At 44.8% G+C, this 12,360-nt stretch overlaps 1 protein-coding gene across 5 annotated transcripts in view; it reads left to right on the top strand.

Moving 5' to 3' along the window:
- Positions 1-12,360, top strand: part of ATP6V0A4 (ATPase H+ transporting V0 subunit a4) — a 74,011-nt gene that overhangs the window by 33,458 nt on the left and 28,193 nt on the right. For all 5 annotated transcript variants that reach the window (XM_046669339.1, XM_046669337.1, XM_046669338.1 and 2 more), the window contains 6 exons: positions 454-548; positions 1,791-1,917; positions 4,158-4,240; positions 5,679-5,772; positions 7,988-8,200; positions 11,388-11,538. In XM_046669339.1, coding sequence (XP_046525295.1) covers positions 454-548; positions 1,791-1,917; positions 4,158-4,240; positions 5,679-5,772; positions 7,988-8,200; positions 11,388-11,538 — 763 coding nt within the window. The remainder of the gene's footprint in view (positions 1-453; positions 549-1,790; positions 1,918-4,157; positions 4,241-5,678; positions 5,773-7,987; positions 8,201-11,387; positions 11,539-12,360) is intronic.

Below are 12,360 nucleotides of genomic sequence, written 5' to 3'. Positions count from 1 at the left end.
GTTATTTGGGGACCATTTATTAAAGGGCCCTTTCCCCCAGAGCCTCAATTTTCCATGTTGAAAACTAGCGGGTTTGGAAATAAATAAATCACTCTGTTTCTGTCCCATGGCTAGGCCGTTGGTGAGGGGGAGAGTATTCTGGGTGGAATGTGGCACTGGATGAACTGAATGCAAGACTGTCGTGGTGCTCATTAAAAAGTATGCATCCACAGTGGCCCGGACAGAAGTGGAAGTCAGAACAAACCACAGTTAGTTTGAGCAGACTTGGGGCTTTTGTAGGAAGAGACTGGAGAAGCTTTTTGATCTGTCAGGGAGCACTCTACTTTTTGAATTCTGTTAAGCATTTGTGAAAAATTAAAGCTTCATTGAAAACAGACAAAACTTTGAGATGTGGAGTGCTTTTAAGGTAGTCTAAAAACATTGAAGTGAAAATAGTGGTTCTTTGACTTTCAGACGGAAACCAATTTAGCTGATGATTTCTTTATTGAAGACACTTCGGGTCTCCTGGAGTTAAGAGCTACGCCTGCATACATGACCGGAAAGCTGGGGTTAGTGCAACTCCATGTTCTGACAGTTACTTGTAGATGGGTCCCTGGTCTGTAGCTCAATGCCTGGTGTGTGATAGATTTCCCTGAGTGTTTGAGTGAATGAATGAATGAACACACAAATAGCCCCTGGAATAAAGACTATGTCACATGAATATAGAGCCTGCACACAGTAATAGACCCAATAACCTTTTCAGGTTGGTGGAGTTTGAGGTAGTGTTACCTTCTTGTTAAAGGTGATATTGACTTTCTTGAGCCTGAAAAGTGCAACGTTTGCATTGTGGGAAAGACGCGGGATAACTGTTCAGATGGGTTTTCTCAACTGTTCCCTGGCTTTGGAATAGGCTTATGGGGTATATGTTTTTTCCTTATCTTTGAAATACTGCTTTGATGATCAATAGATTTTGAGCTTGAAGTTTGAAGTATAATTGGAAATGAGTAGTTATGCAATCAAGTTATCGACAAGTAACAGTAATGTGATGCGATTGTGCCTATCGAAATGTGTGGTGATGGGAGGTGGAGCAAAATGGTGGGGTGAGCGAAATGTGTGGTGATTCCAAATGGTGGGATTTCATTGAATGTCCAAGTAAAATTGATGAATTGGTAGAAGTGGTGAGTTTTGGAATTCTAGTTTTTCATTCAGTAGATACTTGGAGGCCTGTCATTTGAGGCACTGGGCATTAAATTTGAAATTCAAAGAAAAATATGTATTGAAAATATTTGATCAGAAAGTAATACAGGATGAATGTACATTTAAAGCAAGAGATCAATGAAAGCAACCATTTTAAGGTTGATATGAAAAATTTGGGTCAGAAATTATCTAGATACCTGGATGATGGTAAAATGGAGATGTATAAAAATCAATGTGTTTCACTGTTAGTGCATTATTTGTAAAAATGCATACTGACCATCATTGAGCATTTTGAACATTTGTTTCTTTTAGCCACAATGCTATAATGAATGGTTATCATATTTTTAAATGCAAATAAGTGAATACATAGTATTGGGATGATTAAGGAAACTTCAATATGTCAAGGAAACACGAGGTCACAAGGGACTTGGGGAAGTCGGGGCTGGGATGCAGAGTGGCCTTGTGACCCCTGCCAGGTAGAGCTGTGTTGTTGCCTCCTGCTCAGGGGGAGGTGGTCCTTCATCTTATGGTTGCACATCTTCACATCCTAACGGGGCCTCTCCCTGCGCCACACTCCACGTGCCTCAGTAATGTCTCCTCTCCTGACTGCCCAGGTTCACGGCCGGCGTGATAAACAGGGAGAGGATGGCTTCCTTTGAGAGGTTGCTGTGGCGCGTTTGCCGAGGAAACATCTACTTGAAGTTCAACGAGATGGACATGGTTCTCGAGGATCCCGTCACAGTGGGTATCTCAGGCTGAAGAACACTTTCTCTTAAATTTCCTGTATCCCTCACCAGAGGGGTTTAATTCTCCCAAACACTGATATTTTACTTCTATGAAGCTAATATATATTTTCTTCCTCCTTTCATTTCTTTTCCTTTTTTTTTTTACCTTTGAAAGGTCAATTCAGGGACTGATTCTTTTTAACACCTCATAAATGTTCACTCCTCCAAGAAATTTAGCTATACTAGTTCCTAGAAACTTATCTGCACCAGCGCCACACTGGGCAGCAGCTGTGTCTTAATCACAAGGAACTAAGAAGTGATTTGGGTCATTGCGCTCAAGCTTCAGCGTGCACAGGGGCTTGAGAGTGACCTGGGGATCTTGTTAAAAGGCACATTCTGATTCACTGGGTCCGGGGTGGGGCCTGAGATTCTGTATTTTTAACAAACTTGCTGAATGATGCTCTTAGTTAATGGACCACACACTTTGAACAAGGATTTTGAGGGGCTCTTCACTGAGTGCCACACATTTGTTGTTGTTAATTCTGCAGGGTTTTGCTTCCTCCACCCTTCCAGTTAGTATTTAAGTCCACTTTTTAATTCCAAGAAGCTAGGCTTATTTCTAAAAGAGTCATAATCTTTTCTGGAATAGAGGTTTAAAAATTAATTTTAAGTTTTATTTCATGGAAAACGACTTTACAGTTAAATTAAATGCAATTTAAAATAAGAAGGAAGCTTATAAAAGAAAAACACAAACACCCGCCACTTTAACGTCTTTATTTTTATTGTTCCCTTGTGCTGTTTTTCTCTAGTTCTTAGCCATAGGTTGGTATAATTTAATACAGTTGTAGTAATAACATAGAAATCATTTTTTCCACTTTCCCTTCATTTTAAATTTCCCCCTTTGTCACTATTTGTCCTTTATAAATATTATTTTAGAATTTGACATTGAGTCATCACTTTTCATTGTCATGTTTTGACACGTAATAATCATGGCAGTAGAGAGTATTTATAGAGTAGACTTCTGGAAAAAGATGACTTTAGCCTGCTGACATTGAAGATCCACCGTACAGATAATATGAGATCAGAATGAATTCTGGGTTCTGGTGGCTCAAGAGACAGGAGAACCTAGGAGATTCAGAAAGGACTAGGCGGGGACTTCATGGATGAAGAAACCTTTGGAAATAATGTAAAGCAGGTAGCTCCCCAAATCCTAAAAGACCCCTCCTCTGCTCCAAAGAACAACTCCCAAAGAGATGATTCATTTTGATGTTATTTTCAATTGATGCCTAGTGTTTCCATTGAATTGATGTGACATTTACTGTGTTTGAACACTTTATTTCCATTTTTTTCCAGAATATAGACACTTTGATAAGCATCTTCATGCTTGAGGATTTTTATTTTCTTTTGATTGACTTCCGTGATAGGAATACTAGGAAATAGGATTGCTGGTTTAAAGGGTGTGGGCATTTTCACGGCACCTGATGATCCTGACAAATGGCTTTTCAGTGGGGTCGTGCCTCGTTCCAATGCCCTGAGTAGTATGGAACAAGTGTGTTGGATTTGTTATAACTTTTCCAACAATGGGTTTCATAATTTTACCTTTACCCCTTAGCCCAAACGAAATAAAAGTGAAACAGTGCATTTCTTTGCTTACAGTAAAAGTTAAAACATTTTCGTATATGCTTATGAAGTATATATCCTCCCCTTTTTGTGAATTGTCAGACTTGAACTTTAAAAATACATTTTAATCAGTGTCCTTATGGGCATACAGTGAGTAACCTATGAGTCAAACATTAGACACGGCTTTACCTCTGTTAAATATCAAACACCCACTCACCCCTGAAGGTAGATGTTGTGTGCAGTTAACTGCTGAATTAGGTCAGCTATTTTTATTTTAAGACTTGCAATATCCCGGCTCCCCTCTTCTGGATGTTTCTTTGTTAACACATTTCTTAAGTGTAGGGCTGAGAGCTGAATAGAAGGCCCAGCTGTGGTCCAACGAGTGTATTGAATAGTGGGGTTGTTGCTTTAAGACTGAACTGGCCTCTCTGAGGGCCACCCCCCTGACCCCAGACTGCCTTGGTGGCCTTGCCTTCAACCATAATGAACTGTAAACTTAGATCAACTTGGAGAAGTTAAATTTTCCACTTTTAAATTTATAATTTTTTTAAACCTAAAAACAGGACCTTACATTTCTCTCTATTATATTCTAACCTGAAAGAAAAGTAATTTATTTTTACTTGTTCTGATTTCCAGAAAGAAGAAATTAAAAAGAATATATTCATCATATTTTACCAAGGAGAGCAGCTGAGGCAGAAAATCAAGAAGATCTGTGATGGGTAAGAGAGACTGTTAATGGCTCTTTCCTCAGCGAGCTGGGTCAGGATTAGATAAAGAGATGTGCAGTGCAAAATACACAGGGATGGGGCTTCTTTGAGGTTATTTATTAGGGTTTTAGAGTAACTTTCCCACATTTGACAAGATAGTGTTAAAAACGCAACTGATTTTTTTTTTTTTTTTTTGAGGGAGATCAGCCCTGAGCTAACATCTGCTGCCAATCCTCCTCTTTTTGCTGAGGAAGGCTGGCCCTGAGCTAACATCCATGCCCATCTTCCTCTACTTTATACGTGGGACACCTACCACAGCATGGTTTGAGTGGTGCCATGTCTGCACTGGGGATCCGAACCAGCGAACCCCGGGCCACCAAAGCAGAACATGTACACTTAACCGCTGTGCCACCAGGCTGGCCCTGCAACTGATTTTTAATAATAGAGAAGAGGAAAAGAGAGAAGTTGAATGAGCAAAATTTAAAGGTAGATAAAAGTAGTCTTTTGGGGCCAGCCTGGTGGTGCAGCGGTTAAGTTCTCACCTTCTGCTTCTTGGCAGCCCGTGGTTCGCAGGTTTGGATCCCCGGTGCGGACATGGCACTGCTTGGCAAAAAGCCATGCTGTGGTAGGCGTCCTATGTATAAAGTAGAGGAAGATGGGCATGGATGTTAGCTCAGGGCCAGTCTTCCTCAGCAAAAAGAGGGGGATTGGCAGTAGTTAGCTCAGGGCTAATCTTCCTCAAAAAAAAAGTAGACTTTTTTTGGTGAAGAAAATCGGCCCTGAGCTAACATCTGTTGTCAATCTTCCTCTTTTTACTTGAGGAGTATTGTTGCTGAGCTTACATCTGTGCCAGTTTTCCTCTATATGTATGTGGGATGCCACCACAGAATAGTTTGATGAGCGGTGTGTAGGTCTGCACCTGGGATCTGAGCCCATAGACCCTGGGCTGCTGAAGTGGAGGATGTGAACTTAACTACTACACCACCAGGCCGGCCCCAAAAGTAGACATGTTAACCATTTCAGCTTATTCCTTCTCACACCCTTTATCAGCTGCTAAAGAGTAGGTAAACCTCATGCTAAGTTTCTGATTTTATACAATTGTCTTGTATCCAGCCCCTTAGGAGCTGAAATTACTCAGTAGAGATTAATCATTTCTGCAGGGAAGAAGAGCAAGTCAAGCTGGTAATCTTATATATGAAACAGCTCACAGGTTTCATGGTTTGAATGCAGCTCATTTATATAATAAAACCACAGCTTCAATTCAAATAGTGCGAGTGAGGTGTTGGGAACCCTTCTGACTGGGACTCATTTTGACTGACAAGGAGGCACTTGTTTCAGGAAAAGGTGGCCATCTAACTGAAGTCAGCAAATGATGGCTTAGCAGAAGAGGACGTGCAGAATGCTTTGCAGTAATGACCCACGTGTGTCCTTTGGAATGCATTAAACTCAGGTTTCGAGCCACGGTATACCCCTGCCCAGAGCCTGCGGCGGAGCGCAGAGAGATGCTGGCTGGCGTCAACATGAGGCTGGAAGATTTAATCACCGTGAGTGAGGAGTTCAGGCGCATGACCTGAGTGGGGGCTGTAGATGGGCTATCTCTGCTATTTCCATTAAGTCCTGTCCCCAGGGACTCTTGCTGGAAGGCTGGCTGGAATGTTCGCTATGCTCTTCTGGCTATTGCTGCAGAAAATTTCCTAACTAGAAAACAGTGTTCAATAAGCTAGAGGTGATGATTCTGCATGTCAGTAATGCTTTGTCTGGACTTAGAATTAACCACAGCCCTAGTCAGCCCCCGGGTGGCCACCCCAGTCTGATAAAAGGAGCCCTTTATTGCCAGCCTAGCCTAGGGCACAGCTATGACACAACTAACTAGCCAATTAAGTTGAACAACCAGTCTGACCAATTCTTTTTCCACTGAATTGCCTAGTTGTTTGAGCCAACCAATTAATTTTGTAAAGGCAATGAATCTCGTTTCACCATGTGAACACACCCCAAATTCATATCCTCTTGTAAAGTCTGTCATCACCCAGAGTAGCACTCAACACTTACATGATTAGAACACTTTCTTCCATCAGCTTTGAAAGTAATCACTCAAACTAGGTCAGCCTCCATCACATTGAATATTCTAGATCAGTGCTGTCCGATAGAACTTTCTGTGATATAGGAAATGCCATATAATCTGCGAGTCCAGTGTGATAGTCATGAGCCACATGAGACCCTTGAACACTTGATACACGGCTACTGCAACTGAGGAACTGAATTTTTATTTAATTTTAATTAAATTTAAATTTTAGTACCTGCACTTGGCTGCTGTATTGGTCAGCACCGTTCTGGATCCTCAGTGAGTGTGTTTAGAAATTAGGGGAGTGCGTGTGAGTGTTTCAAAGCTCTCAGGCCAACAGACATCTTTACCTTCCCAGAAAAATCTGTGTTTAATTTCTTTAATCCTTTCTGTTCCCTCTTGGTCACTTGCCAAGGAGACTGTGTTTCCCTGAAGAAATTACCCTTGGAGTCCTTTTCCCCAAACACTCCATGCTAGATTTTATGGAAATTCCATGAGAAGAATGGAAAAGAAGTTATGCTCAACTTCTGCTTGTGTTGAGTATGACTTGGGCAGCCACGCGTAAAGGTTACCGGAAAGGGTTACTCTGTTGTAACAGCAGAACAAAAACTAATTGCATTAAACAAATTCTGTGTGGGCCTAATGGTTCATTCCTTCCTTCCTGCGTTAATTCTCTTGTTTATTGGAGACCACGTGTTTTAAGCATTTGTGTCCTAGGGCTTATAACAAAGGACCACAAAGTGGGGGGCTTAAACCAACAGGAATATATTCTCTCACCGTCTGGAGGCTGGGAGTCTGAAATCAAGGTATCACAGGGCCATGGGCCCTTGGAAGGCTCTAGGAAAGGATCTCTCCTTGCCTGTTCTGCTATGATCCGAATGTTTGTTTCCCCCCAAATTCATAGGGTGAAAACCTAATGCCCAAGGTGACGGTATTAGGAGGTGGGCCCTTTGGGAGGGCAGAGGGATTAGCGTCCCTATGAAACAGGCCCCAGGGAGCTTGCTCACCCCTTCCGCCATGTGAGGATAGAATTTGAAGTCTGCAACCTGGAAGAAGGCCCTCACCCGACCACGCTGGCACCCTGATCTCAGACTTTCAGTCTCCAGAACTGTGAGAAATAAATTTCTGTTGTTTATAAGCCACCCAATCTATGATATTTTATTCTAGCAGCCTGAGTAGACGAAGGCATCTTCCTGCCTCTGGCGGTGGTTGGCAATCCTTGGTGTCCTTGGTTTGTAGATGCATCACTCTGCTCTCTGCCTCCATCACATAGGGCGCTCTTCCCTGGGTGCCTTGATGTCCAAATCTCTGATAAGGATACCAGTCAGTAGATCGGGGCCCATCCTACTCCACTATGACCTCATCTTAACTTGATTACATCTGTGAAGACCCTATTTCCAAATAAGATCATATTCACAGTTACCAGAGGTTGGGACTTCAACACATCTGTCTGAGGGACACAATTCAACACGTAACAATAGTACTCTAAGGAATTTAGAAGGAAGACATAGTCTTTGCCTAAGGGTTTTAACCCCTAGTAGGGCAGGTAAACTGCTCATGAGAGTTAAAGGTCGCATGAGAGCTGCGGGCCAGCGGAGGAGCCCAGAGCCACTATGGCTGATGAACCTGCATTTTTCCCACATTGCCCGATATCTCCATAAGTGTGCCTTGTTGTCTTGGTGTTGTGTTTTGCCCAGGTCATAACACAAACAGAGTCTCACCGTCAGCGCCTCCTGCAAGAAGCAGCTGCCAACTGGCACTCCTGGGTCGTCAAAGTGCAGAAGATGAAGGCCGTTTACCATATCCTGAACATGTGCAACATCGACGTCACCCAGCAGTGCGTCATCGCTGAGATCTGGTTCCCGGTGGCGGACACCGGGCGCATCAAGAGGGCCTTAGAGCAAGGCATGGTGAGTGGCAGGTGGAGAGGGGAGGGGACGAGTCACGTCCCGCCATGCAGCCCGCCTTCCGGCACTCGAAGGTTGTCAGCCCCTAAGGCACATGAACTTCACAAGCCAAGTTGGTAGGACTGTCTCCTTCCCCTTTGTACCTTCAGTTCTTAACCCAGTGCCAGGGCACGGATCAGAAACTCCTTTTCTTCTCAGGGTTTGACAAATATTCAGCATTTCTTGCTCTTCAGTGAGCGTGTCTTGAGCACTGATGTGCCACTCACTCTGCTAGTTATGACTGTAGGTACCAGCCTTTACCTCATGAAGGTCACGGTCTAGCTGGAAAGACAATAATCAGCTGCCTGTAATCGCAGCCCAATGACTAGATTGCTCGCTGTGTGCCAGCAACTGTGCTAAGCACTTCAGTACCTTATTTAATCCTCACAGCTCTCTTCATTCATCTCTAGATGTGCACCGTGTACCAGGAACTGATCGAGGGTTATGCTGGCAGAACCAGGCCCCACTCTGATAGACTTTCTAGGAAGGAGGGTGGACAGTAAGCATGTCCATAACTATAGGACTTCAGGCAGGGATGTGTGGTGGGCAGAAAGTAAAGCAGGGGATGGTGACAGATGGGGTGAGGAGTGTGAGCTTGTTCTGATCCCCTATTCACCCCATTGCTGAAGGAGAGAACTTCTGCCTCAAATAGTACAAGATGGCCAAACACACGACACCTGACACTGGACAGATGAGCTTGGTGACAGTTTATTAGTCATAGGTTCATAGCCCGGGGGAGGAGGATGCCACACGCCGCAGAAGGCCACATTGAGTTTGCTCTCAGGACCTATACTTGGGAATAGAATGAACCAGCAGGGCCATGAAAGGCAGGCTTTGAGTGATGAGAGGGCGGAGTGACCCCTGGTTTCCATGGAGGATGTGAGTAGCTTGCTTGAATAATTTTCTGGGGTGGCAGAGAAGTGAAACCCATTAGGTTGAAGACTGCTCCGTGTGCACCTGGTCCGGCTGGTAGGAGAACTAGCCGGGTGGGGAGCCCTTCCTGCTGAGTGGGCAGCATATCTGGTGAGAGCAGAGGAGCTTGTGGCTTGGCCCTTGGGGCCCTGTGAGACTCAAAGATGTCAAGGCAGCACTCGGAATTTTAGGTTTTACATCACTGTTCTAGGGCTGTTGCTGGAGGAGGCCCCCGGAGCAGGCGGCCTTGGAGCAGACTTCCCTAAATGTCCTGGGAAGCTTCGGGCTGGTGGGAGGAAGAGCTGCCCCACTGACGGGTCTGAAGGTAGACGCTTTGAGGGGATATTGGACTAGGAGCTAGGAGCTCTCTTTATCCCCTTTGCACAGATGAGGAAATTGAGGCACGGAGAGTAGAAGTAACTTGCCCAGGGGCCTATAGCCAGGACGCAGGATTTGAATGTGCCCACATCATAGTCCAACAATTACCCAAAGGGGGCACTACAAAAGAGCATTTCCCCCAGACTGGGAAGGGCAGGGGTGCTTCCTGGAGGAGGTGCTGTGCGAGCTGAACTGGCAGGGAGGGCAGTGAGCAGGTGAAGAGTGAGGGGAGGAGCGTGTGGGGCAGGCCCCCTGGAGGCCAGGGGCTGGAGAGAGGCAGCTGCAAGTTTAAGGCATGAGAAGAAGGTCGGGGGAGGCCTGAAGGACTGTGTGGTGGCGTAAGGGGTCTGGTTTTACCCCCTGGCACGCCCGTGCCGGAGTGACGTGATCCAGTGTGCATTTTAGAAACATTTCACTGCAGTGCGAAAAAGAGTCTGCGACCATCAGGGAGGGCTTGTCCCAATGTAGGGATGTGAACTGAACGGTGTCATCTTTTAATCATGAAGGGGTCAGACTCCTTCAAGGCTGGTTATCATGAGCATCGTTTGCCAATAAGCAAAAAGCACTTACTCTGTGCCAGGCATTATGTCAGCTGCTGGGGGACATGTTGGCAAAAAGGGAGGAAGCCACAGCCCTTGCCCGCTTAGTCACACACATGAAAAGATGTATAACGATAGAGTAAGGAACTCCTCCACTTGCTGTGTGACCTTGGGGAAGTTGCTTAATCTCTCTGTACCTTAGTTTCCTCATCTGTAAAGTGGCTTGTGATCCCTACCTCTTGGAGTTGTTAGGAGGGTTGATGCACATTCATTTAGCTGGTGCTAAGTCCCACTGAGTGTGTAGGTGGAAAGTTCTGTTGGAGTTTGGAGTGACCAGAAGGTTCCTGGGGAGTGAGCCTGGAGAATGTCAATGCTTGGGTAGGTAAAGAGGGGAGAGGTAGTGTGGAGTAGGCTGATTTCCATGGAGAGGTAGACGGGGAGAAGGTGGGAATGGAGGATGAAGTCAATATTGGAAAGAAATCTTGATTATAAGACTTAAGAGTTGTGATTTCATTCTTCAGAGAATAGGAAGCCTTTGAAGATTTTTGAGTAGGAGGGTAACATGACGAAAGGAGTGCTTTTGGTTCCTTTTGTTTTATTAAAGCATGATGCTATCTGGAGTGTAAGGTAAAAGGAAGGGAAAGAGGCTGGAGGGAGATGGTGAGACTCAGGGCCAGGCTGGAGGCTGTGGGAATGGAAAGAAGAGGGATTTGAAAGGCACAGTTGGCAAGATTTGGTGATTGATTGATTGACTCAGGAGAAGGGACAAGTCTGAGGATTCCGAAGTTTCAGGAATCTGGAGAATGGAGACTGCTGCCAAGGCGTGGAGGTCAAGGGAGGCCCTGGCTTTGGGGCAAGTTGATGAGTTCAGTTTTAGGCTCTTGGATTTTGTGGGGTTGCTGAGACGTGAGAGTTGAAAGCCTAATCAGGCGATTTAAAACGAATTGAAATTTGGGAGAGTGTCAGGGCCATTTGGAAGACAGGGATAAATTAGGAAAATGGATGGCTCTTGAGAGACTAAGTGGAGAGAAAGGAAGAGTGGAGAGCCTAGAACTGAGGCATAGCATTTGCAGGAGCAGGAGAATGGAAATTGCCAGAGAAACAGGAGGAACTCTCCTGTCTTAACAGCTCTCCTATAAGATAAATTAGATAAGTACTACGAAAGTATTAACTTTTACAGATGAGATCATGAGTCTCAGAGAGGTCAAGAATTGTCCCACGCTCACCCAGTAAGCGATGGCAGGAACTGGACCGTGATCCACGTGCCAACACCCAGCCCGAGGCTCTCTGCCTTACGTTTTTGTCACATGTTCTTTTTGCAGGAACTAAGTGGCTCCTCCATGGCCCCCATCATGACAGCAGTGCAATCTAAAACAGATCCTCCCACATTTAACAGGACCAATAAATTCACAGATGGCTTCCAGAACATTGTAGACGCTTATGGCGTAGGCAGTTACCGGGAAATAAACCCAGGTAAAGGGGCTGATGTTTTGCACAACTGGGCAGCTCAAAAGTGAGAATCGGGTAAGGTTTACCCCTGAGGTGACCTATGAGGTGGACTGCTTAAAACTGGGACATTCCTAACGTCTTATTTGGTTTCCTAATGCCTTGCATTGTCTTCTGTAAACCGTGAATAGTGATTTCACAAATTGTGAAAGATTGGTTCTTTGTCAAGATTTCCCCTGCTTCTTTAAACCACAGCCTCATCAGGCAGCTGAATTCAGTTCTTATTTCCTTACCAGTTCAGTGGAGGTCATCCCTAGGCATATTCACAGTCCCATAGTTACTGTGTGGGAGAGATGGGGGCACGCAGAACTTGGAGTCAGAAGACTGGATTCTTAGTGCCCCAAGCTGTGTAATCTTGGTAGCCTGGTTTGTGAAATAGAGGGGTAGACCAGATGCCCTTTCGCCAAGCAGTTCATAGTGCTGTTCTTCTCTAGCTTGAGTCCCAATATAACTTGTGACCTGTAAGACAGGGGCCCCGTAGGTTGAGGGTCCTGTGAGTAAATGCTGGAAGTGTGTGATGCATGTGAATGGAGGGGAAACAGACGAATGATGGTGTTGGAAAGAGTATAGAAAGAACTTAGAGATAGAAAATTGGTTTTAAATCCCATTAAATTTTGCAATCTTGAGCAAGTCACTTAACTGCTCCAAAACTCAGCTCATCTGTAAAGTGGGGAATAATAATGCTAACTCGTTGGTGAGTTAATGTGTGTGGGAGTAAGCAAGTGTTGGGGGTGGGGCTGGTGGGGAAGATAGACTCAGAAAGACACAGGGGAACCTGCACGTGGATCA

The sequence above is a fragment of the Equus quagga genome, chromosome 8, assembly GCF_021613505.1.
Source record: "Equus quagga isolate Etosha38 chromosome 8, UCLA_HA_Equagga_1.0, whole genome shotgun sequence".
NCBI lineage: Eukaryota > Metazoa > Chordata > Mammalia > Perissodactyla > Equidae > Equus > Equus quagga.
This window is presented reverse-complemented; position numbering and strand designations above follow the sequence as displayed.